This window comes from Pollicipes pollicipes, unplaced genomic scaffold, assembly GCF_011947565.3.
Source record: "Pollicipes pollicipes isolate AB1234 unplaced genomic scaffold, Ppol_2.1 Scaffold_4002;HRSCAF=4701_pilon_pilon_pilon, whole genome shotgun sequence".
In the NCBI taxonomy this organism is placed as follows: domain Eukaryota; kingdom Metazoa; phylum Arthropoda; class Thecostraca; order Pollicipedomorpha; family Pollicipedidae; genus Pollicipes; species Pollicipes pollicipes.
The window spans coordinates 31,025,462-31,050,620 of NW_023596420.1; the positions used below are offsets into that span (position 1 = coordinate 31,025,462).

Genomic DNA, 25,159 nt, shown 5'->3' on the forward strand with positions numbered 1-25,159 from the left:
ATAAAAGCCTATGCGAAGCCTGGACGACGCTGTCGTTGCTTGCCCCTCTTGTCAGTTTCGTAAGGTGAAAGTGTATCAATACCGCTTTGAAATATTTTTTTTGCATGGGCATATGGGCCCGAAACTCCGTAGCCCCTTCTTATTCAAGATTATAAAAAGTAAACCTTGCTAAAATGAGCTGTTTCGTCCCGTTCGCTCAATGGCGTGATCTGAAATCGGCTCAAGTCTGCGTTAACGAAACTGGTTTTCCGCCCGAACCCAGTTATTTTTCCCATTAGCCCGACCGTCCGTAAAACCACTCTACCAAGCTTCTCGTTGATGAGGCACGGTCACCTGTGGGCGGGGGGGGGGGGGGGGGGGGGGGGGGGGGGCTGGTACCAGCGTCGGCTGTCTCCCTCCGGCTGCCGGTCCGGTCGTCTGTCCAAATAGCCAGCGCTATCACGTGGATGTTAATTGGGGTTAATGGCCACATTTTCCGCCGCATTAATCACGTTTAATTTTGACTGGTTGCGTTACACCGCCTCCCAAGGAGTGCGATTTCAGGAGGATAGCAGAGTTCACGCAAGGTAGGGTGAGTTATGGCGTGATTAGTCAAATTTACTGCTTCGGTTTCAGGCAGACGACGAACTATCTATCTGTCCTTGAAATAGCTCGAGTGTTCTGCGCTCTTTTTGAGCGGTCCATATGCATACATAAATCATTCTGGGACATTATCTGGTGCACCCAGCCCATGATGCTCCAACTTCCCTTTGATGCATTTTCGCGGCGATATCGATTATAATAACCGCTCTGCATGTGCATTGGCAGAGTATCACTTAAAAGTGCGTCCACTTTCAGATGCAGTCATTTCGTTTAAGAATTGCTACCTGAGATGTGATATTGGATATTCTACTACGATTTTCACATCATTTCACAGTTTGCCTCGTCATATTGATTTGGTAGTCTGTTGGCTGTTTGTTGCTGAAGTTAAGCACTACGCACGACGGGCTTCTTATTGCTGGGTTTGCGACTGCTGAAAAGTGACGACGTACCACAAACGCTTCTTAATATCACCACACACGACCGACCTATCGTACAGCACTGGTTGACCCTCATTCGTTTTTCTTGAACCGCACTTCCGCTGTTTTCTTTGCGATAAGGTTCTTCCAATCTAATCTCGACTACTCTCGATGTAGTATCGTGAGCCATTACGCAAATTGATCTACCTCCGGCGTGGCCAAATCGGGTCTTTGGCTCCGTAATTGAATCCTAGGAGAGGCTCATTCTGAATTTAAATAGCGTTCGGCGCCTTGACCGAGGCGTTTAAAGTTCGCTTCCCACGTGATCCGCATGGGCAGTGTACTTCACTTCCAGCGTATGCATACTGCTGGTCCTGGCTGGCGCCGGTCTCGTGAGAAGCGCCTGAGTCTGCCGCCTGAAAGAGCCCGCAATACTGCCCTGGTTCATGCCGGCACAAACTGTACGTTCGATGTTGCCTTGCGTTTTTTCGGGTGATGAAGGCTCTCGTCCGAGTGGAGCGGACTGACCGCCCAGAATGGTAACGGAAGGCGTGTTTGTTGCGTCTGGCGTCAGTCAGTCGGTCAGCCGGCATTGGAAGGCAGCGGGTGTGTTCGCCGCTGGATGGGCGCCGGCTGACGACCGCTGGCGCACCGGCGGCTCACAAATAAACACGTCTGAGAGCTGCGCCCGACTGAGTCACGCGTCAGGACATGCGGCACTGGACCGGAGAGATGCCGACAGCCGTGCGTCATGTCCTCGCCCCTCCCCCTGACCGGACACGCCGACAGCCGTGCGTCATGTCCTCCCCCCTTTGACCGGACGCCGACAGCCGTGCGTCACGTCCCCCCTTTGACCAGACGCCGACAGCCGTGCATCACGTCCCCCCTTTGACCAGACGCCGACAGTCGTGCGTCATGTCCCCCCCCCCCTTTGACCAGACGCCGACAGCTGTGCGTCACGTCCCCCCTTTGACCAGACGCCGACAGTCGTGCGTCATGTCCCCCCCCCCCCTTTGACCAGACGCCGACAGCCGTGTGTCATGTCCTCGCTCCTCCCCTGACCGGACACGCCGACAGCCGTGCGTCATGTCCCCAGCCCTCTGGCCAGACAGACGCCGACAGTCGTGCCATCATGCCCCTCCCCTCTGATAGGACAGACGCCAGCAGCCATACCATCAAACCCCTCGTCCTGACCGGACAGATGTAGAGAGCCACACCGTCTTGACCACCCTGGCAGGGCGATGGGCGTCGCCAGCCATGCGTCATACCCCTCCCCCCCCCCCCCCTTCGAGCGAGCGCTGCTATAAGCAATGGCATTACAGCTAACTCGCTAGATAGGCCGTCCAAAGTGGAGGACACCGAGTCGGGAGCACAGCACGTGCGCAACGCTGATGGTGTGTGGGCACTGCCGGTTGGGCGATAGCGTGGTTCTGCTGGTTAGAGGTATAACTTCCTTACTGTGATTTGAGGTGGTGGTTGCAGCGGAAACTGACATAAGGTTAGATGGGCAGCGCACGCTTTCTGCCAGGTTTCACGTGCTTGCCGTGTTTAAGAGCCCTGCCCGCCAAGTGCCGCGTCCTGAAGAGGCAATAAAACATCTTACTGGCTTGAACTTGAACCAGAGGGCCATTGCGCAGCATTACGTTCCAGTTTTATTTATGCACTTCCGAGTATTTTACAAAGTGTGCCTGGGATTGGGGTTTCGCGGTGGTGAGATCTTGACGGCTGAAACCCGTCACACCGGGATAGCACGTGCACCTGATTTAAGGGCTCCGGCCCGTACTGTTTCATTATACATTTTTGGGGGTACTGTGCCAAACGACGTGGTAACACAAATACGTATGACTGTCGTTAACTTAATGAGTGAAATTATGGAGACTTTGTCTAACAATATAGCGGTTGAGCCAAATGTTGTCAAGGGGTCCTGCGTAGCCATGCGATAAACACTGCTTTTGCAACTGCCATATCGATTGGTCAGGCCATAGCCGCGCTGTAGATGTCAAGCCGGCGTCTTCCCCAGCGGATCGTCCACGAGTTCGTCACTCTCCGGCGCAAATGATGATAGAATGTAGCTGACGATCTTATCTCGCTCGTGCTGCCGACACTTGCAGTCACGCCTGTACTCCCTCGAAGATCCCCTCCCCCGCCAACACACGCCTCGTGCACACACGCAGTGGCCTGACCCCTGTGACCCAGTGACCTGCAGTGACCCCTCCGGCTCCGCGCAGGTGCACTCCCGGCCGGAGATCACGGAGCCGAAGCCGGGCACCGTGGTCGAGGTGGTGGAGGACGAGGCCGGCAGCATCCGCTGCCTCGCCTCGGGCAAGCCGACGCCGACACGCTCGTGGCTGGCGCCCGACGGCGCCGACGCCGACCTGACCGACGGTCTGACGGTGGACCGACGCGACGGCACGCTGACGTTCCAGCCGGCGCGCCGCCAGATGGCCGGCCGCTACCGCTGCCTCGCCGCCAACCACGTGGACACGGTCGAGACGTCCGTCGAGGTGGTGGTCATCGTCAAGCCCGAGGTGGTCAGGTAGGTGGCGCGGGGGGGGGGTTGATGGTGGCGCGGGTGAAGAGGCCGTTCTGGAGGGGAGACGTGAAGTTTGTGTGACTGGTGAATGGTTGGGGAAAAGCTGGTGTGACTGAGGAGCGGCGGGGAAGGGTTGTCGTAGCGGAGGAGTGGGGGCAAGGGTTGTCGTAGCGGAGGAGCGGGGGGAAAGGATTGTTGTAGCGGAGGAGCGGCGGAAAGGGTTGTTGTGGCGGAGGAGCGGGGGGAAAGGATTGTTGTAGCGGAGGAGGGGGAAAGGGTTGTTGTAGCGGAGGAGCGGTGGGGGAAGGGTTGTTGTAGCGCAGGAGTGGGTGCAATGGTCGTTGTAGCGGAGGAGCGGCGGGGGAATGGTTGCGGTAGCGCAGGGGCGGGGAAAAGGGTTTTTGTAGCGGAGGAGCGTCGGGGGAAGGGTTGGTGGAGCGGAGGAGCGGGGGAAGGGTTGTTGTAGCGGAGGAGCGGTTTGGGAAAAGGATTGTTGTAGCGGAGGAACGGCGGGGGAAGGGTTGTTGTAGCGGAGGCGTGGCGGGGAAAGGGTTGGTGTAGCGGAGGAGTGGCGAGGAAGAGTCGGCGCAGCAGAGGAGCAGCTGAGGAAGGGCTGGTGTAGCGGAGGAGCGGCGGTAAAAGGGCTAGTGTGATGTGGTTTTGTCGTGTTCACGGTCGAGTTATTGGTAGGATAGGGTGAGGGCGGGGGAGGGAGGGTGGAGATTGGTTGGTTGGTGGCGAAGTCGTGTGTATGTGTGTGTGCGTGGGGAGGGCTTGTGTGTTTTGTGTCGGATTTTTGTGTTGGAGACAGGAAGCGTTGTCACTGGCCGGCGTCCCGGCGGGTTTCTGCCCAGGTTCGTGGGCGGGGTTACAGCGTCGTTTGAGGGCCGCCGCGTCGATGCCGTGTCGATCGTAACAGCGCCCAGTGAGTGATGGCCGGCCGCCGTAAAATATCCAGCGTAATGTGTTCAACACAGTTATGTTCCAGTTATTCTTGTGTTCCCAGCAAAACCTGACGTTATTGGATCGGCCGGGAGGGACGATTTTCCACTTGCCTGAGGCGCAGGCGAACAGGCTTGCTTAGCTAAGGTTCTGATCGTTTCGGTCGGATGCCAGTCAGGTCTTCGCGCCAGGAAATGGACAGGAGACCATTTGTCATTAATTCTGCCGCTCGGCTGCCTTTTGTGCTGGTTAATTAGACGGCCCCACCGCCTAATTGAATGCCAAGTGTGTGTGTGCGTGCCGTCAGTGGTATTGTGGCCGCCGCTGACAGACTCGACCTTTCAGCGTGGTGTGTTCAACCCTGAGTGTTGAGAGTTGGCGCGAGCGTGTGCCGCGAAATGAGGCGTGAGCCCAGCGCGGCCGGTTTGATTTTTAGCACTGGACGTGCGTCACATGGAGATTTACAACGGCATCATTTCCCGTCTGCGGGCGGCGATGTTGTAGAGGGCTGTGTTGCCGCCATGGACGCTAGTGACGTCACACGCCCAGAGCAGCGTCGCTGTTGTCCGTGTTCCACCACGGGGACAGCGCTGGGTTGCGCCGCTGATGTGCCGTACGTGCCGTACAGCTGATGCCCTAAACCGCGGCGAAGACTGCAAGATAACGGGACGATAGCTTCCCCACGCACCGTAATGTGTCGTCTGGCGTGAACGCCGGGGTTTTGCTGCGCCGCCGATGCATGACGACCTGACGTGACCTGACCTTGACCGGACCAGGTACGAGAACGTGACGTCGAGCGAGGGCGAGTCGGCGGTGCTCGAGTGCCGCGCCGACGGCTCGCCGCTGCCGGCCGTCTCGTTCCGCCGTGTCGGCTCCGACATGCGATACGAGGAGGCGCAGTTCTCCGGCGACGACCGCGCCACCGTCCAGCAGCGCGAGGAGGGCGGACTGAAGGTGTGTGGTGCGCGGCCCGCCCCGGTACGCCGGGGAGGGAGGGGGGAGGGTGAGTCCGCTGCGCTAGTGTCCGTCTGTGTGTCTGTGTAGCGAGCTGTGTTGCGCCGCTCTGGATGCTTGGAAACCACCGGGAGTTTATGTACGGGAGCTGGAGATTCTGCTCGGCGTGGTTGAACTCACGGCACCCGCTACAGAACGTAAGGTGTCCCTTGCTGGGACGCTGTATCGCTCCTGTGTGCGGGTTTGCTCATAGCTGCTCACTTCCTTTGCCCTGACCTGGATGACCCGTGGTGTTCGCTTCAAACTTGGGTTCGACTGAACTTGCGGCTCGTGACGCCCGTCACTCGCTGCGGATGAGCCGAGCATGTCGGTACACCGAATCAAGGGCGCGAAATGGGACGTGAGGGTGATACTGGCCAATTGTCCATTGTACCGGCTTACCACGAGGTTGGGCTGACTTGGGTTGACCTGTGTCTCTGCTGGGCGCCTGGACCGCCCGTAGTGAGACGTGCTCTGCCTCCCAGACGGATGTGTGACCTGATCGTGGTGTGACCTTCAGGGCCTTTTTCGCAGTATGAATGGCGGATGGCTGTGTCGATAACCGTCATCTGACCCGACCTGACCTGTCCTGCCGTCTTGAACGGACGTGCCGTGGACGTGACCGTGACCTGACCTTGTGCGGCCTCCCTTGTCTTCTGGGCTGTCTGCGCTGCTGTCTGCTGCTGTCTGCCCGTGACCCGACCTGACCTGACCTGTCACCCGGACGACCGGCATACCAACGGCCATCGGTGACCTGGCCTGACCTGCCCTGTCCCCCAGGTGGGCGTGCTGACCATCCGCGACCTGACGCGCGACGACGACGGCCTGTACGAGTGCGTGGCGACCAACCAGGGCGGCCACCAGGCGACGGCGCCAGGCCTGCTGACCGTGCAGTACTCGCCGCGGCTGAGCGGGCCGCCGGAGCGCGAGGTGTTCACCTGGGCCGGTCGCGCGGCCAACCTCTCGTGCAGCGCGCAGGCCGTGCCAAACGCCACCGTCCGCTGGCGGCCCGCCGGCGGCCGGCCGGTGGACGACCCGCAGCTGGAGCAGATCGGCGACGGGCCCGAGTCCGTGCTCAGGGTAGGTGGCGCGCCGGCCGGCTACTCGGGAGGGAGGGGGGGAGGGGTGCAGGGCTGAGCTGGGGACGGGGGCCGAGCCTCAGGGGTGAGGGCTGGTCGGGAAGTCGTCGATATGCAGCTGAAATGTTTGATGGTGCTTTGCTGATTCAAACGCTCGGATGCCGAGTGTCTTGAGTGTCCCCTCTTGTGTGTGGCTTGAGATGCAGAGGCTTGTTTCGGTGCGAACCAACGGTCCAACAGCGCCACCCGTTCCCTAGCCGTGTGACCTGGCCCCGTCTGACGTCACCCCCGTGACCCGGCAGGTGACCCCGACCGACGCCAGCTTCTACGGCGTGTACACGTGCACGGCCTCCAATCCGCTGGGCTCCGACTCGCTGGACATCACGCTGCACGAAGCCACGGCGCCCGGCCCGCTCAGCAACGTCGTGTTCGAGGTCAGGGAGGTCACCGACTGGGTGGGGCACCGGTCGGTGTGGCGGGAAGGATGTGAGGGCGAATCCATTGATTGCCAGTTGTTGGGGAAGATGGAGTGTTGCGAGTGTCTTCTTCGAGAGGACCCTTCATTTTGTTGACAGTTAGTCCGCACCTTATGAGCAGATGGATTTATGCGATTGAAACCCGCACTAAGCAGTGTTTGCGAGACATACTCCTGCATTGAGATCGTCTGAATATCGTCTACACAGTTGGTGTATTGGTAAACTTCGCTAAGCTGAGGCAGGGTGAAAACCCTATCCAAGGGCATGGAAACATCTTGGACTGGGTTTTCGACGCATGCCGCCAAATCCGTTCCCGCTGGTTGGCGAGCGTGTGTGACGGCCGGACCTCGCGGGCAGGAGGTGACCGCCACGTCTGTGGAGTTCGCGCTGGTGCCGCCCGCCAGCAACGGCGGCCTGCCGGTCACGTCCTACGCCGTGGAGCACGTGCAGCGGGGCCAGCCGTGGGAGGTCGCCCAGCGCCGAGAATGGCCCGCCGAACAGCACTTCCTGCTGGAGGACCTGACGCCCCAGCAGACGTACCAGTTCAGGTCGGTGACGGGCGGGGGCGGGGCTGACCTCGCGAGTCACCCGGCGACCTGGCGCGTCCTTTTCGGGGTCGACTTAATGACCTCTGGGAGGCAACGGCTTTGGTTGAGTGGGCTCACGTTCAATACGATAATTGTTCTGAGGTCCTGGGCGAGCTCGCTTCTATGCGTGCAGCTAGGTGCGACTTCTGCGCATATCTTTGCGTTGAGATGGTCGGTGCTCGGTGCTGACGTCATACAAGACCACCCTCCATGAAAAGCCGGAGACTTCCGACCGGATTTCCGTGGGGCCGTGATTTCCGACCCAAATGCTATCCAGCCGCACGCCTTGCTTCGCACGTGCTGAGCTCACGTATCGCCGCCTCCGTGTGTTGTCGCATCACCCGGATCACCGTGCGCCAGGTTCGCCGCCAAGAACGAGGTCGGTCTGGGCCCGTGGTCGGCAGAGGCGGAGCGGATGATGCCGAATATCGCCGCGCCGCAGCCGCCTGAGATCCTGAGTAAGCGGGCCGGCGCCGTCGCCGCCCCCCCCCCCCCCCCCGGACCCGCGCCCCGGTCGGTCTGGTGTCGTCCCCCCCCCCAGCACGCGTCGTTCAGGGGGGCGCCGGTCCGCGCGCCTGTGTCTTTAGCCCGTAAACGGCGCTGCGATTGGTTTGAAGTAAGGGGAGTAAAATGTGGGCTGCTTGTCTTCTTTTCCGAGAGCCGTTTGGTGATGGTGTGAAACTTTTGGTGCTCTTTGAAGCCTTTGGTGTTGATGTTGAACCTTGAAACCTTTTGATATTCCAGGGTTGTAAAGATGTGCATCATTGTTCTCCCACAAGAGTAAAGTAAAAAGAAAAATGCGTGAATATTTTTATGTAAGCCACATGATACTCGTTTCTCCACATGCCACGTCGCCGAGCGTGTTACCTGACTTGGTTGTTTCCAGTTTGGTCCGGTTCGGTAGCTTGTCCTCCTTGTTTTTTTCCTGTCCTGTCCTGGCCTGGTCTTGTACTGTCGCCCTTTGCTCTTTGGTCTGCCTGCGAGCTGTTCGACTCGACGCCGGCGTCCCCTTGCCGTCCGCCCGTATTTTCTCACCAGCCGCATCCTCGGCGCGGGCCGGGAGCGGCCGCGGCCGGCGCCGCTGACTGAGCGCGCGTGCCGCTGCCGCAGTGGCGGAGGAGATGGCGTCACCGCCCGGCGACGGCACCGACCACGTGGTGCTCTCCGAGCGGCCCGACTCGTACGAGCTGCACTGGCACGCGGGCGCTGACAACGGCGCCAAGATTGACAACTACCAGGTCTCCTACTACAAGGTGTGGGCGAGGACGGCACGGGCTGGGACAAGGTGTGGGCGAGGGCGGCACGGGCTGGGACAAGGTGTGGGCGAGGGCGGCACGGGCTGGGACAAGGTGTGGGCGAGGGCGGCACGGGCCGAGACAAGGTGTGGGCGAGGGCGGCACGGGCTGGGACAAGGTGTGGGCGAGGGCGGCACGGGCTGGGACAAGGTGTGGGCGAGGACGGCACGGGCTGGGACAAGGTGTGGGCGGGGGCGGCACGGGTCGAGACAGGGTGTGGGCGGAGGCGGCACGGGCTGGGCGGGTTCGGGGAGGTCTGAGACGCGGGCAGGCGAGGGGGCGGCGTCAGGCGCGTTCTCGTTAGGGGTATGTACATGGGCCGGAGACGTGGAGCAGCAGAACGCGAAGCGTTGTTTCGATTTGTTTGTGTTCGATCGGCATCACTGGGCAGGTGATACCAACGTTTGAGATATGATCGTTGGATTTCGCGGTCCGTAGTCGATAAAATGTGCTGCGGTGACAAAACAGGCATGCCTCCTGGTGGTGTAAGAACTGGGATCAACTAGAAGTCAAGAAGCGGTGGCATTGGTCGTGCCGGATTGCCGGCCGTTTCGGCGAAGCTGTTCAGCTTTGTTCTCACATCGCCGGCCGTCCCAATATACGTGGACGAGCCACTGCCCGAAGTTCGCTGGAACAGTTCGTCACGTGCACCAGACGGGTATAACGTGAATGCAGCGTCGAAGTCGCGCGCTCTCCACTCGCCGGCGACAAGCCGAAGCCTTCGGAGGGAGGGGGGGGGGGGGGGGGGGCGAGGCCGGTGTTGGTGACCGCTGTCGGATTGGGTCGAGATGTGCCCAGCTCTTCCGGCTGGTGCCGTAAGAACAGGGGACACTGGTGCATGAATCGGATGGCCCCCGTGGTGCAGCGTGGTAACAGTGAATGAGAGCAGGTCGTGCTGTTCCCGCTGCCTCCGAACTCAAGACGCTCGTGCGTCCCTGACCTGACCTGACCCGACCCGACCCGACCCGCGCTGACCGGCTGCCCGCCCCAGGTGATCAACAACAAGAACATATGGCGGGTGGTGTCGGAGAAGCTGACGTCAGTGGTGGACGCGCCCGGTCCGCTCTCCTTCCGCCTGACCAATCCTCAAGCCCGAGAGCTACTACCGGGTGGAGCTGCGCGCCCACAACCACATCGGCTTCGGCGACCCGGCGCAGCTGATTGTCTTCACGGCGCCAGGTGGGTGTGGCGGCCCGGCCGTCTGCAATCCCGGCTGGGGTCCCGTGTGTGCCGGCGCGGTGCGGCGCGGTCGGCCGAGTCGGCCCTGTCTGCCGCGTGCTGGCGCCTCTCCCCGTCTCACTGTCCTCTGCTGCTTCTCTGTTGGGTGAGACGGCAGCTGCGGGCGCTTAAAAGGCGGACGCTTCGTTGTCGCTTTGTCGGCTCTGCCGCGTCTCCTGCCGTCTCGTCTCCCGTGTCTCCTGCCGGGTCAGCGTCTCCGTCGCCGGTTGACCCCCGCCCGTGCGTGTCCCGCAGGTAAACACCCCTCGTCAGGCACTGCCGCCGCCGTCTCCACTGCGCTGTTGTTCCTTCTGCTGCTCGGCGGCCGGCTTTGATTGCCGCACTGCCCGTGTGGCGGCGTTAGTGTCGGCGGAGGTTATGGTTTCGCCCGCCAGGTGGCTCGCCCCGTTAGGCCCGTGGTCGTAGCGGTCGGACGCGGTTTCGCGCTGCTCAGGCGCCGCGGGCAGCCGTGCCAGGGGATAGGAATCCTCGCACGCTGCCTCCAACGCCGAACGCGCCCGTTGAGTGGGGCGTGCCAGCGGGGTGGCGGAGACCGCCGGCGAGGCGACCCCCCGCTGGGGACCCGCTGCTCTCGTGACCGGTGCCGGCCGGTGGTGTCGGCGCACGCCCATGGCTCCCGGCCGCTCGGGCGACGCCTCCAACGAACGCTGCGGGAGAGCTGACGGGTGCACCGCGCGTCGTCGACGAATGGAGACCGTCGACGGCTGAGGGGTGGAGGGCGACTCGTGATCGCGCGGGACTGTCGCGGCGGAGTGACGTCCCACGTCACATGGAATCACCCTGGCGGCTCGGGGCCGCTGTCAGCAGTGTGGCGTGTATGTGGCGCCGCGTCGGAGGTGTCGGCTCCGTTCGGACCTGTCGCGTGTTCGGACCCGGCGGCGGGCGGCGAACCGGAGTCTTCCAGCGACGCGGCGCGGTCGGCCGGCTGTCCCGCGTCGAGCGCGATGGTGGCGCCACCTCTGCCCACGCCCGGGGAACAGCTGGCTTCGCCTTACACGCCTCGTTTGTGCCCTTGCCATGCTTGCGCGTGCATCCCGCCCTGTCGTCTCCCGCAGTGTCCGTATCTGTCTCTCTCCGCTTACTGCGTGGTGCTGTGTCGCCCGCGCGCCTTGCTAGCCTGTCCCGCTCTTCACCGCCACGGCCGGTGTGTGTGTACGTCGGTGGAGCCTGAATGCTTTCTCGCGGTCGGACGCGGAATAGATGACTGTGCCGCCATGCCTGGTTGCCTCAGTGATGACCTGGCTTACGTTCCGCGGCCTAGTTACTAGGGCAGGCACTACCGATGGGAGCGCTCCCAGGAGCGCGCAGAACGCGCGCCACTATTGCGTAAGGCACGTCAGGTAATTACGTGGGCATGGTCCTCGCTCGGTGTCTCTGTCGTGTGGCACGCTTGTGGTGCGCACCGCGGTAAATAGAATTCGTAGGTTCATACTCGGTGGGTACATTAAAGCGTAGTTGGCGTCGGTGCTTGATTGTCGGAACGCGTGCCGAGTCGTTCGTGTTTCGTTTTTCTGTCGTGCGATGGTAGGGAATAGTGGTGCTTACTGGCCGTAGTTGCATCGAGGCGGGAATGACCAGATGTTTAGCAGGTTGGATGTAGATGTTCTTGAGCATGGACACGGCGCGTTAAGTCAGCTGACTGTTCCATTTTCCACTCGGCTCTCAGCTGGGTGTTTCGTTGCCCGGCCTACAACGCCTCTAATCACGCCGATCGTGAGCTCCGAGAACATCAGCGCAGAGGCGCCGCCATGGTTCAAAAATTGGCCCAGTCATCGAGGCGCTTCAGACGTTTCTTTGCCCTCGATAGACGTAATGTTCGTCCCGGCGACGGGAGGCTGTGGCGAAGCTCGTGCACCGGTGTGCATACGTTCATTGCTATCGGTACTGCAGCTACCACGTTTGCGAAGCGCCATTTCTGGAGGCTTTGGCGACGGCGCAATGTCTGAAGTGCAGCAATGTTTTGTACTCAAATCCACCGCCCGGTTCTCATGAACATCAAATGCGGTCCCGGTCTTTGTTGGTGTTCGGTGTGTCAAACAGCGATGGCTCAGTGTTTTTCCATTATGGTTGTATGTTTCCGCCTTTCGTTTACGAGAGCCCCGTGTGCACGGATGAGGAGCCGTTTGCTGCCCCGCGACGCTGCGCGGCTTTGCCCTCAATGCGATGTTTTTATCTGGAATTTTGTCTGCCGTGGTCTCGGCGTATCCCCATTGCTTTGGTGCCTGTGTGCTTCATCTGCGTTTTTAGAGTTTTGCAACCGTCTACTTTATTTCCGCGATCATCCGCTGAAACGCTCGATTCCCCGGCACCCAGCCGGCGGAGCCTGATAGCCGTTTTCTGCGAACTGTCGACAGGTGGCGCGCAGGCGGCGGCGCCTCCGCCGTCGCTGGCCTCCAGTCTGGTGATTGGCGTGGTCGCCGCTGTGCTGCTGGTGCTGCTGGTGCTCATCGACCTGACCTGCTACGCGGTCAACAACCGCGGCATCACGCACATGCTCTGCTCGAAGGCACGCGGCACCTCCGGCTCGGCGAAACTCAACGAGGAGGCGGCCAGGTCTGTCCCCGCGCGGTGCGGGGGGGGAGGGGGCAAGGTTAATGCTCGTTATCATGCATTACGCATTCAGTCATTCGAATTTGTGTTGGGGTGATGTGTAGTGCGTAGTGAAGTGACCGCTGGCGAAGTAACTATGAAATGAATAACCACGGTACAGCCGCGATGCGTATGGTTGCGCCTAGTCAGCACCGGTAGAGAATGTGGTATTCTCACGAAGCCCACGGGGCCAGATGCAGAGCTGCGGTGGTTTCACATAGCCCAGGGGGCCAGTGCTCAGACTCGGACCGGCTCCCGCGAAGTCCCGTTGTGCTCCCATAGCTCCAGCCTTCATCCGAGGTCACCCATGCCGCTTCTCTGCGTTCCCAGCGAGAAGGAGCCGCTCCAGGAGAACGGCAACGGCACCAAGAACACGCCCGAGTCCAACGGCGAGAGGTACGTGTCTGCGTCGCCGCCCGGGCGGGGTGTCGCTGTGACGGGCGGTGGGCGCCTCTCTCCGTCGATGTCGCCTCGCTGTAGGCCCGCTGCTGGACGGCGGTGCGCCGCCGGGCAGGCGTCGATGCATGTGCGGGGGACGGGGGCGGGCGCGGCGCGTGGCTGCCTGTGTTGACGGTGTCCGCCTTCTCTTCACTGTCTGCCCTCTCCGCCTGCGCGCCGCAGGGTGATACGGTTGCCGCGGCAGACCAGCGTATAGGCGGCGCCAGCGGTGAGTCGCATGGCGCGCTCGCGCCTGCGCATGCGCACAACACCGCCCCCGAAGACTGCCGGCACCCGTGTTGATAGAAGTCGGATGACGCCCGCATGCGACGGGGCGCGCCCGTGCTGTACAAACCCTTGTGCGCGGTGTCCGTCAGCAGGGAGTCCACGGCAGAGGGTCGTCATGCGTCAGGGCGCCGTCGGCTTGTTTCCACGCAGGCTTAGGGAGCTGGTAGACGCGTCCGCGAACCCGAGTAGTTTTCGGTGTGCTCCCTGGCACCTTCTGTCGCTGTCATGTATCGTATACGCGCACCAGGCACGAACGCGGCGGGACCTCCGTCCGCGCGACCACGCACCTGCTGTGAGTGTGCCCACGCACTGAGCTGAGGCCGCCGAGCTTTGGACCCCGGCAGAGGCGACACGTCCAGCCCCCCGGCGCGGGCCGGCTGACACGCGTCCGCGCTTCGCGGCGGGTGCCTGACCAGCGGCGCCCACCAGCACTGCGTGCGTGTGGCTCAGCCGTGGCCGCGTCTGACCGGCAGCGATTACTGACCTGACCTGACCGGACCTGTGCCAGTGACCCGTCGGTCGCTGTCGTCTTGCGACCCGCACGTCTAACCCCAGTATGACTTCCAGCACTCGCGTTGCATGCCTCCCATTGTTCACAGGTAGAGACACTGTGTCTGACCGGTCCCGGTGTTCGGCTGGGTCAGCGAACCGTTCCCGCTGTCAACAAGCACAGATCCCAATCCAACTACTGGGCGCTGTGAGCGCCATGCTTACACTGAAATGTATTTTCGTCGACCGGTTTAGACCTGCGCCGATTTGTACATGCCGTGTCCATAATTAGGCATGTATTTCTGTTCGCTTCGCATCGCAGCAAATTTGGCCCCAGATACTGGAGTACACCCTGCTTCGCACTTAGTACCGTAGTAGCATGGACTGGACATGCACCGAAGTGGTTTGTCCGTTACGAGTAGTTTGCCGGACATGGACATGAGGGGAGGTACCCGATCGCATACCTCGGTCGCGTCACGAAACCGATGCTGTCACGTTTAAAAAGCTAAAAAGTGGAGGGAAATCACTTGGTTTTAGAGACCCTTGTAGGTCAGTCACGGGCTAAAGCGGCTCACTCAGGGTTTCCGAATAAAGAGCGCCAGTTAAGTCAGTCTCATCATCCTCGGGCATTAGTAGATCTGCCGGAACGCTTACGGGTCAGCTGCCCCCCAGCCCTGCGTGCCGCAAGTCTGGGAGTGGGACGCGTAACGGGGACCGGGGAAGATGTCAGTATCCCGAGCTGGCGACAGATGGCACCACCGGCTCTGACTGACGTCGGCTCGGGGCGTTGCAGGGATGTTCCCGAGGTGACCATTGACAAGGCGCAGCTGGAGGCTGCTAAGGACTCGGCCGTCTAGGGCGGCGCGCGCCAACGGCGCCACGCGCCGGCCGGTCGCTCGATGACGTCAGAGCCGCGTGGTGACGTCATCAGCAGGGCCGGGCCGGCAGAGCTCCAGGCCGGCGCCGGGCGGGACGCCCTCTGTCCGCCACGGCGGCAACCGGCGCTACCGGCTACGTTCAGCCGTTTAGATATGTGTTTACCGTTCACCTTTCCATCGTCTGTAAGGCATTGACAGAAGTTCTACTTTAGTTCACGTCGCTGTGCGCAATCTCGCCGCGACCGGGGTCTCGCCCCGCGGCGTGCTGGCCAATCGCGGCGCGGCGCCCGGCGGACGCTTGTGATTGGCCGCCGGCCGGACCGTGCGCTTTCCGTGGCGCCAGCGTGAGTGGCTGAGCGCTTCGAGTGGACCTTTTGTACGCCCGTGTTTTCCAGTATGTGTTGCGAGCCTTGATTGTGCCCGGGGGGCGGCGTCGTCCCCGGTCGCCGCCTAGTCCGCAGGAGCCGGGCCAGTTGCAGCGCCAATAAACTGTTCCCAGAGCCCGTCGACGCTCGTGCGCGCCTATCGTTCTTGTCCGCGGGAGAGGGGGCGGGGTTGCGGCGTGTGCGTGTGTGTGTGTGTGGGAGAAGGGCGGGGGAGGGGCACTAGCGCGGCGCGCCGTGCGCTGTGCGAGGCGGGAATCGAGAGATAACAGGGGAGTCTCGTGTTGGGAGGCTGGGGTTAGGCGGAGAGGAGGCAGAACACGTGAAGATGGGGTGGGGACGGGAGGGGGCAGGGGGGTGGAACGCGGGAGCAGAGCAGTGTAACCACATGTCTGCCAGCGAGACGCGCCCACAAAAATGTGTAAATAAATGGTGTTCTGAATGGTGCCCAGAATACAGTTCCTGTGTTCCCCAGCGACTGTTACTTCACTTTTACGCAAACGCACACCAGTTGACTCGATGCACATGGGTAGTGCCAGTTTATAAACGTACAATGTTCGGTTAACAACTCTGGCGCAGTTCTCATAAGTAAACAATTGAGGTTTAAAGTGAACATCTCCGATTTACAACGACGGCGCACGTGAAAAAACAATTGGAATGACAAGGGATCTAGTCCCCGGGAAAGCGCATGGTTTCGGGTTTGCATACACGTAACGGCTTGATGTCCGAGTGTTGGTACCCCTGGTCGAAACGGACCCCAATTCTATCACGCATGTTAAAAAGCGGAACAACGCCAGCCTAACCCAATAAGAGCAGGCTTCCCCATCGGGGAGCACGAATCGCATCGGTATCGGTGACTGACTACAGATGGGCACATTCGCCCCCCCCCCCCCTCCCTTCGGAGCTAGGTCGCCGCCTCCGGGGGTGGACTCGTAGAGGCGTCTCGCCTCGACAACAGCCTCGCTAACATCGAGACGCGCGTCGCTGAAGCGTCAACACTAGCGAAATGAGAGACAACGGCACAGCCTGACCCGGGTCGGCTCCGCAGCGGACCGCCCATCCCCGCTGACTCGGGGCAGTTCTCTGGCGGACCGCCCCCGCCAGCCAGTCACACCGCGCCTGCCCTCAGCGTCGGTACGAGCTGTACTTGGCCTGCATGACCTTGACCAGCTTGCCCGTCTCCTCGTCCTGCAACAGGAGCGGGCTGGGTGAGGTATCGCGCGACGGCGCCGCGTGAGGCATCGCGGCACAGTACGCGTGAGGCATCGCGGCACAGTACCGTGCGAGGTATCGCGCGACAGTACCGCGTGAGGTATCGCGCGACGGTACCGCGTGAGGCATCGCGCCACAGTACCGCGTGAGGCATTGCGAGACAGTACCGCGCGAGGTATCGCGCGACAGTACCACGTGACCATCGCGTGACGGTGCCGCGTCGGCGGCCTGCACACTGCGCAGATCAGGGGACAGCTGACCGCGAGCAGCCAGGCACAGGAAGAGTTGGCCTCATGCGGGCTACAAGAGGATAACCGCCCGGGCACTCGGGTAGGATCGGCTCTCATAATGGTTCACAGATAACATTGCTCTAGCAATGCGTCGCAGTGGACGACACGCCGCAAGTACTAAAGGCATGTCCCGCATCAAAACAGGCAATGGATTAAATTTGCTGTCGAAGTTGACATGCCCGCACGCCCCTGATTTAATTTCATAATGTGATCTGCGACGCAGGAGCTGTGCCGTGTTCCCACCTCCGTTATCGCGCTGAACTGGGGAGGCGCCATCCTGTCGGTCCTTTTCACCGGCAGGGGCCCACACACAAGCCTCCTGGCCGCGCCGGAGTCAACCGTTCAGCAGGCGACGGCAATCAGTCCCCTAATGTGAACTTAGATCGCAACGGAGACCACCCGATCGCCGTCGCAGAGCTTCAGAAAGAATGTGGAGGCACGAGGAGGGCGTTCTCACTACGCGCACCGGAGGAGCGCGCGGGGCGGATAGAACTCCCACCTGCACGGACGTGATGGGACAGGCGGCCGCTTTGTCGATCCACGCAATCGCTTCTTTGTACTTCTTCTGGGCAACATAACACCTGGGGATGGGACGAATGCACACGCGTGGAGAGCGGGCCTGTTTGAACCCTCCTAGCGGAGGCTATTCTGCGTCCGAAAAGCCCGAGTGCGGTGGTCCGCCGCCAGCCGGGTCTTAACGACGTCACCTGCGACGTTTGCATGACCATTGACAACAAACTAGAAAGCGCTGAGAACCGGAGGCGGCACTCACAGTTTTTTTTTTTTTGTAATTTGGAGAGCATCAACCAGTTCTCTACAACACGCGATGTAATCAACAACCAAACCACAAGCATACCGCCGCACATCATTTGTCCACGCCATTCGCCGCAAATCACGAGACAGCCCTACCGCCGGTGCCGCTATGGAAAATAACCGTACATCTTTGAAAACACAGAACCTTGTTCAAGGCAGACCCATAATTTCATGTCGGGACACGTCCGTGCGGCGCCGTCCGCTCTGAAACACATCTCCGCGGGGGTGGGGGTAAGGGATCATGACAGCAGGCAGGGTCCGCCCTGACCTTGAGATGATATACCGGTTCTCGAGCCAGGGCTGCTTGCTGAGCTGCTCCGCGGTCAGCAGCTGCTCGAGCGCCTCCTCCACGGTGGCCGTCGGCACGGAGCCAAACAGCGCGGCCGCTGCCTTACGCTCGATCCACGACAGGCCCGACACCTAGCGAGAAAATAAGAAGCTAAATTATACGATTTGGCCGCCTGAGCCGGTCATCGCCTCGAGCGGCCACTGAGTTGAAGCGACCACATTTTCTCCAAGCGTTGATTCGTAAAGTGATGGAACAAATTTAGATGACGCCAACTCTTACGCCGATTTCACAGGAGGAAGACAAGACACCGGTCCGTCAGCCGTGCACGCGCCGGGACTCAGCAACATGGGGTGCGAGAACAGGGCACAGCACGGCAAAACCCATCATCATCACGATCCACTCCCGCGTCTGGCCGTCCGATCCGCTGCCGTCCCCGCTCCCGGGCCTGCGGGCGCGCTCGCGAGACCTCGTAGCAGAAGCGGCCGAGCAGGTGGTGCAGCATGGGGTCGCGCGGGCTGAGCTTGACGGCGATGTCGATGTGCTCCTTGAAGGCGAAGCCGTCTCGGATCTTGTCCTGCACGGTGCCGAACTCGGAGCGCGCGCCCACCGACACGCCGTACCACTTGTGCGCCTCGGCGCTGTGCGGCTTCTTCTCCAGCGCCCGCTCCGCGAAGCTGATGGCTGCCGGAGGGACGGCGTCAGTGGACGCCGTGGACGCGCCGGCGACGAGTCTCGAGGGGACCGCACTGGGCCCGATGCAGCCCCCGAGGCGCCACCGTTTGACGGCACGTGAAGCCGTGTCCAGCATCGTTTGTGATTATTGCTGGTGCCCAGAGAAGGCGTCAGATATGACATGTTGACGAACTGTGAGTACCCGACGGGACAAGACCAGTTTAAAATTAACCCCAAGCAGCGTGGAGAACCCGCGTCCAGCACCGCAGGTGTTCGAACGCGGGGTCTCACAGGTCACAACGCAGACGTTAACGCGTCCGTTCTCAGCGGGTGTGCGGCAATACCTTTGTACAACTCGGCCTGCCTCTTGTCATTGTCCTTGGTCTGCAGGGCGATTAGCCGATGCGCCTTCGCCATGCGCCACAGCCAGCCCACGTGATTTTGGAACTGGAACAGAGGCGGAACATTAGGCGCCACTCGAACCAGAGCGCCTCAGCATACAGTACATTCAGTCCGCCGCCTCGGATGGCATTGAGGCTGCGCGTTCGTGCTTCTGCGATAGGGTGTTCAACGGCCGGGCTGACAGCGAGCGTCCTCCATCTTAAAGACACCCGTATCTGGCCGAAAAGTTATCCCAAAGATCAGCTTTCAGCCGCACTGTCGGACGCTGGGCAACGTTTCTGCCAGTTCACTTTCCGGCGCGGCAGGTATCTGGAGTCCTGTGAACGGCTGGATGATGTTTGGCTTCAACCCATGTACGTGGCACAGCCCAATTCCTCTGCTTAAAGTTGCCGGGCTTCGAACCAGCGTCTTCTGACTACGAGCCAAATGCTCCAACAACTAAGCTTGAAGAGAAGGACGGTTGTTGGAGTACTGGCCTCGGTATAACAGAAGACCCTAGTCCGAATCCCAGCAAGTCCACGAAAGTAACCGAATTGTGGGGCGTATACGCCTGAAAGCCCGACATCAATTCCTTCTGCGGACCCCAAAACATCTGACGACGGCCCGGTTTAAGTGTTTATGCGCTAGCTGAGCGTGACTGCCGCCGGCCCTCAGACCTCTCCTTGTCATACGCTCCCGGGTATCCCAGAAGGCAACGAGAGCGGTCGCTGCGGTGGAACTGTGGCCCGTCAGCCACGCAAAGAACCCTCTGCTATCGGGTGCGCGTGCGTGGAACTCTCCCCCCTCCCCCCCCCCCAAGATGCTTTTGCCGAAGCGCAGAGTAGCGGGGCGTTCCTGCGAGTCGCGGGTGAGCCAACATTAATTGCAATGGGGTGCCCGTGCAGTTTTTGGCACGTATCGTGAGCGTGACCGTTTTATCGTGTATGCGCCACTTTCATGTATTAAATACACCGGACCGGATTCATAACATGCACTGCGCGGATGAATCGGATATAGCCCAGAACCGCGATTTGAGGAAGCCGCTCCTGCGAGAGAAATCTCAATGGGCTCCCTACTCACTACTATGAAAATAAGTTATTTAATTTGCCTTGTTTTTCCGACACGTGTGGTCTGTAATGTTTGCAGCACACAAATGCGTCAAATTGTTCGTGTAATAAATGTTACGAAAGCTTGAAATACTCTATTTAGACAAAAACTATGCGAGCATGAAGCTATGATCTAGCGACTGCAACGAAATATTTTACTACGACTTTGATTTCAACCCCATAGCGTTTACGTCAGTGGTTTTGGAGGCGAACTTTGGCTATGGGGATGGGAGTATCAGGTGGTCTGCAGTGGCGCATCGGTTCAAACTTCAACCAGCGCGCTTCTTGGTAGTAGGTTCTTGAGTACGATTAGAAAAAATACCTCAAAGGTGGGACACTCCCTTTAACGGGTCGAAACGTCGTGCACATACTGAGGCACCAGACGGGGAAGGTAGTCCGAACTAGTATTTCATCCGTGATACTAACGCTTCCGTCTCAATCCTCGCGTAAGACCTGGGCTGCCCCGTTGACCACGTCACGTCACAGCGATTACCCTGCCCTTTAATCGCCCCACCCTATCCCCATGTGGCGCGTCCACTCCAGTGGTCGGTGTGGCGGCGGCGCGCCCACCTCGCTCTTGCGCATCTCGAGCGCCTGCACCGCCTGCAGCGGGTGCTCGTCAACGCTCTGGTCGACGCGCTCGTAGAACTTCCTCTCGGAGCAGGTGGACCACATGTCGGCGCCGGGCTCCGTGTCGGGGTCGTAGAAGGAGCCGGTGGTGGAGGAGGTGAGGCGACTGACGGCCTTCTTCAGCGCGCCCGTCTGCCGGCCCCCAGCGATCGCGTGCGACTCCTCCACCAGCGTGTGCAGCTCGCTGAGGGAGGTCTGCAGCTCCAGGCACAGCCGGTACAGTCGCTCCACCTGCCGGGGCGGGGGGCGGGAGGAGGGGAAGAGGTCAGGACGGCCGCCGACGCGTTGCCGGCGGACGTGCGCCAGGCCCGCGGCAGCCTGACAGCCGGCCGAGCGGACAGTGATGATTGCGCTCGCTGCTACATCATCGACCAAAAGCCTTTCAAATCGGACGGCATTGGCTGCTGGTGAATGTTTCATGATGAGCGTCGCTGTCTTGGCATTGTGGTTGGTGGTTGGAGAGCCGGCGGTTTGGTGGCTGGAGACCAGATCGCGGCTAGTAGCTAGTGGTAGGTGCGGTGGATTAAGGGAAAGACATTCCTGTGCATTCGAATCTAACCTGGTTCGACCTGACCAGGTTAAAACGATTTGGCCTCCAAGCAGTCATGTCATGACACTGTATGTGGTGTTAAAAATGTTCAGTACCATTTGACTAACAGGCATTCAATGGATACAGCTGCTTGGATGCCAGGGGCAACAAGCAATACTTAGCAAAGACTTAACCCCAATACTCAAGCAAGCAGTTCATATGACACAACCAATCAACTGCAAAATAAAAATAAAGAAGGTGGACCTGGTAATGTGCAACTCCTTTTGGGACCTGAGAAGACATAGGTAATTAAACAGCTTTAAGGCAACAACCTAAGTCATTCAAGCCACCTGTATGCGACTTTACTCACTTAAGCAAGTATGGCAGACATCAATATTATTTAGCGCTGACTAGAAAATAGGCCTTGAAGACCTAACTGTGAGGCACCTCACACTAGTGAGACATTTGTGGACAGAAATTAAGCAAAAGCTTTACGTATTTAGCAATTACTATTACCACTGCAATGATCCAATGCAGGGGCGCAGCCAGAGCCTTGGTAAGGGGGGGGGGGGGGCACAGGGATGGCAATGAGCCCGGCACTGAGCGCCGTCCCCCCCCCCCCGTAAAAATTACCGGATATGGCGCGTTTTATTTCGAGGGGCACGATTTTCTTTACTTCATTTGTATTTTTACTTTCTGCAGCTGGCGCAGAAGTCAGAGGCTATCGGAAGGCGCAATCTGCCTGAATTTTTAAGTCAATAAACTGAGTGAGCGGTCGGCCACGCGCACGTAGATTGTAGATAGAAATGGGGCCATAAATTTGTATCAACACGGGCGAATGAACATTATGACGCATCCAAAATAAGTACCTTTGGACACTTAAAAACATGCGCTTAGAAGGAAGTCCTGCTGTTTATTTCATCTGTGCGATTCTTAGATTATTTCTTATTCTTAGATAATGGGGACGGATTGGCCTTTACAGCACCGCGAACTGGTGCTGGAATCTGGGGCGAAACTGGAAGAGTGGTGACAGAATCTCGATTCTGAGCATTGCTGTAACTGCTATGAATGAAATGTACTCCCCAGTCTACTATTTAAATGACATGAATATTTTAGAATGTTATTTCAACATGGGTTGACCTTATTTAATTAAATCATCTCAATCTGACCCTCTCTATTGAACACTCATAAGACCCATACCCCTTTTAGGGCAGGAGCCTGGTGGGTAGAACAGTGGGGGACACATTATCATTACCAGCCAAAAGCTGGAGAGCCATTCTGTCCCAGCATGGGATGCCTACTGACTGCCATTCTGGTGACATGGAGGCTGAGTGCCCTAGTCAATTTGGAGGCCCTTGGAGAGATGCGTCAAACATTGGACAAACCCCCTCCCTGACAAGGGAAGCCCTCTGGTCTGGGCTGTTGTAGGCTGACAAACAGCCCCTCATTGATTCAGGAGCCCTGGTTGGTGCAAAGTGCCCTCTGACTGGTAAATCTGGCATTTTATTAAGGGTCTGGCATTTACTGGCATTTGGCCAACCCTTCAGACCCTTACTTCTTGATCTTGAGGGCTCCATCAGGCTCCTTGGGACTGTGCACCACTGATCTGATAGCCCAGCTTTTGGTCAGTGCAGGATTTCATTAAAATGTCAGGCTGTAGTCATCCCTTCACAAACTGATAGGTAAAGAGTGTGAATAGTTCTGTCAGGTCAGCAGAGACATAAGTTTTTGTTTAGGTGAGAACATGCTGTTTGCAGGTATTTTTCCATGGAACTACAATTTCCAATAATCTGACCAGCCATCCTCCATCACTAATATTCATGATCCAGTCTATGGATAGTCAGATACAAAATAGAGTCATTATGTTAAACACTGCAAACAAGTTCATGGGTCAAAAATGGGTGCACATTTTGGACAAAGCCTATCTTATGTAGAAAATCAGTGATTGGTCCAGTCATGTCTAGCTTTAGAAGCTTATCACAAGTCTTCAATTCACTTCTTACCTTGTACATCAGGATGAGTGTTGTGATACCAAGGGACACACCAACCCCAAGGGTAAACATCATATAGTTCTTCTGATCCATATTTCAGTTATGTTATTAAGTAGTTGACCTGTAACAGTCAGTGTGCATAGATGTTACCAAACACACTGCCAATCACTCCTTGTGAGTCAATACACAAGTATTCAGTCCAGTCTGCTTACACAGCATAGTAGCATATTACAACCATAGCACAGCAATCAACATTGCAGATACAGAGATAACGAAGCTATGCATGAAAGATAAAACCTTCAGCATAGCACTGAACTATTGACCTGGTCAGGCACTGATTCACCAGTGGTCTTTGGAGAAGACAGCATCTGTTTTGGGAGTTACATTCCAAATTATGAATAAGGTGAACTAATATCCAGTGACAAACATTACATCTTGAGGTGTCATACCTCATCATATTTTGAAACAGGCAAGTGCTGATTCCTGACAGAATTTCTTTAAGATGACATTGAATTAGATGACATCACAGACAAAAACTGATTCTGTAACATAATTCCAACCTCAAATTTCATTCCCAGTGTTTGTATTGCTATCTACAACAAACTGATGGTACCCAACTGCTAGTGTTCATCATTTACAAGCTATCAAAAATATACACAAATACTTACAAGTTGATTTATCAGCTTCAGTCACAAAAAAACTCTTGATGACACATGCAATAATAAGAATAAACTAGTGTAGCAGCATCCTGGCTACCCAAGAGATGCCACTCTGACAGATTCCACAACAAATATATCTGGATGAGCCTTAACCATTCACACCACCAGCTTCAAGACAACTGTTTGTTCAGAACTGAGGAAGAGATTCAACTCTGGCCTTGATGATGCATGGTGATCAAGGCTTCTCCAATCTGTATCCCATATCTACAAGCTGCGCTACATTCTACATTAGCAATTTAACCCCGCGGCGTGGCGACGAGTAACTTCAAATTTTTCCTGCTCATGTTTGCTCCATCCTCCACTCTCCAATTTGCACCGCTTCCAAGTGTTTCTTGCCCGACGAATGTTTGTCTTATTTGCGTCATAAATGAAAAGACAGCTTCGGGAAGCATAACACTATCTTGCACTAAATTCGAAAGCCACAGACTGCCTTATAGAATTCACGATTCACTCCAAATAGAATAGCACATTGCAGATTAATTAAACTCACATGTTGAAATTTGTTTGATTTTAATTGATGTGAGGTTATAGATTTCAAAGTTTAAGCGCCATTTTCATGGGTGGAAACGGATAGATTTGACGCTTCCTAGCTCAAAACTGGCTTTGTAGCCAAAGATCATGTGATCAGAGATGAGAGTCGGAACTGGCCACTGAGGACAGTGAACGTAGCAGGGCCAGGTTGGGGAGCTCCCTAGATTTCCGAATTTTCGACATTGGCCCTATTAATTGGTGTTGTGGGCGTGGGAGGGGCAGTTCTGGGCTGGCTGGAAATAAAAAGGGCTATAGCCCCTTTACGTGGTTCCAAAACGAGCGGACTTCCATTGCTCCTGGCCGAAACGGTTCATCGGAATGGATGCTTGCTGAAGATAAATAAAAAAAACACTGCGAGGGAAGCAAATCAAGAACTTGACCCAATTATTTTGTGTTGATTATACGCGAACTTTTAGTACCATTTCATGCAAACAAAGCTCCATCGAGCAAGATCATGGCACGAGCCCTTTTCAGACATTCTTCAGGCATCTTAAAGATGAGACAACTGTTCGGCGTGTCGCTCTCGTCTGGTGTGTTAGTATGCACACAACGTTTCGGACGGTTAATTCTCCGGCTATCATCAGGTATAACTGAGCCCGAATGGTGTTCGGCTTTTGGTCATGTATGCATCATAACTCAACGCCAAAGAGAAAGAGAAAGAAAGAGAATGAGAGCGTTAGAGAGAGCGAGAGAGAGAGAGAGAGGAGGGGGGGGGGGGGAGAGAAGTGAGGTAGCCAAGGACGGGGGCTTTTGCAGCGATCCCACTGCCTTCCCCCCACCTCTATCCTA

General features: G+C 58.0%; 2 protein-coding genes across 3 annotated transcripts in view; one reads left to right on the forward strand and one right to left on the reverse strand.

The window, feature by feature from the left end:
- LOC119094379 (fasciclin-2) overlaps positions 1-15,525 on the forward strand; it is a 92,509-nt gene extending 76,984 nt beyond the window's left edge. The window contains exons 7-19 of the mRNA XM_037217442.1: positions 3,227-3,534; positions 5,250-5,427; positions 6,247-6,546; positions 6,848-6,979; positions 7,379-7,569; positions 7,969-8,066; positions 8,719-8,861; positions 9,895-9,948; positions 9,995-10,082; positions 10,377-10,394; positions 12,497-12,695; positions 13,062-13,127; positions 14,740-15,525. Of these exons, the coding sequence (XP_037073337.1) occupies positions 3,227-3,534; positions 5,250-5,427; positions 6,247-6,546; positions 6,848-6,979; positions 7,379-7,569; positions 7,969-8,066; positions 8,719-8,861; positions 9,895-9,948; positions 9,995-10,082; positions 10,377-10,394; positions 12,497-12,695; positions 13,062-13,127; positions 14,740-14,803 (1,839 nt within the window). The 3' untranslated portion in view covers positions 14,804-15,525. The remainder of the gene's footprint in view (positions 1-3,226; positions 3,535-5,249; positions 5,428-6,246; positions 6,547-6,847; positions 6,980-7,378; positions 7,570-7,968; positions 8,067-8,718; positions 8,862-9,894; positions 9,949-9,994; positions 10,083-10,376; positions 10,395-12,496; positions 12,696-13,061; positions 13,128-14,739) is intronic.
- A 193-nt stretch (positions 15,526-15,718) lies between these two features.
- Positions 15,719-24,147, reverse strand: LOC119094037 (regulator of microtubule dynamics protein 2). 2 transcript variants are annotated; one of them, XM_037217099.1, is made up of 8 exons: positions 23,789-24,147; positions 23,133-23,241; positions 20,541-20,831; positions 18,828-18,930; positions 18,278-18,492; positions 17,791-17,942; positions 17,209-17,290; positions 15,719-16,395 (listed from the first exon to the last, which is right to left on the reverse strand). In XM_037217099.1, exons 2-8 carry the CDS (start codon positions 23,211-23,213, stop codon positions 16,333-16,335), a joined length of 987 nt encoding a protein of 328 aa, XP_037072994.1. In that variant the 5' UTR covers positions 23,214-23,241; positions 23,789-24,147; the 3' UTR covers positions 15,719-16,332. The 2 variants fall into 2 exon arrangements, with proteins under 2 accessions (XP_037072994.1, XP_037072995.1); XM_037217100.1 differs by lacking the exon at positions 15,719-16,395 and having other exon boundaries at positions 17,290-17,416.
- Between the last annotated feature and the right edge of the window lie 1,012 nt (positions 24,148-25,159).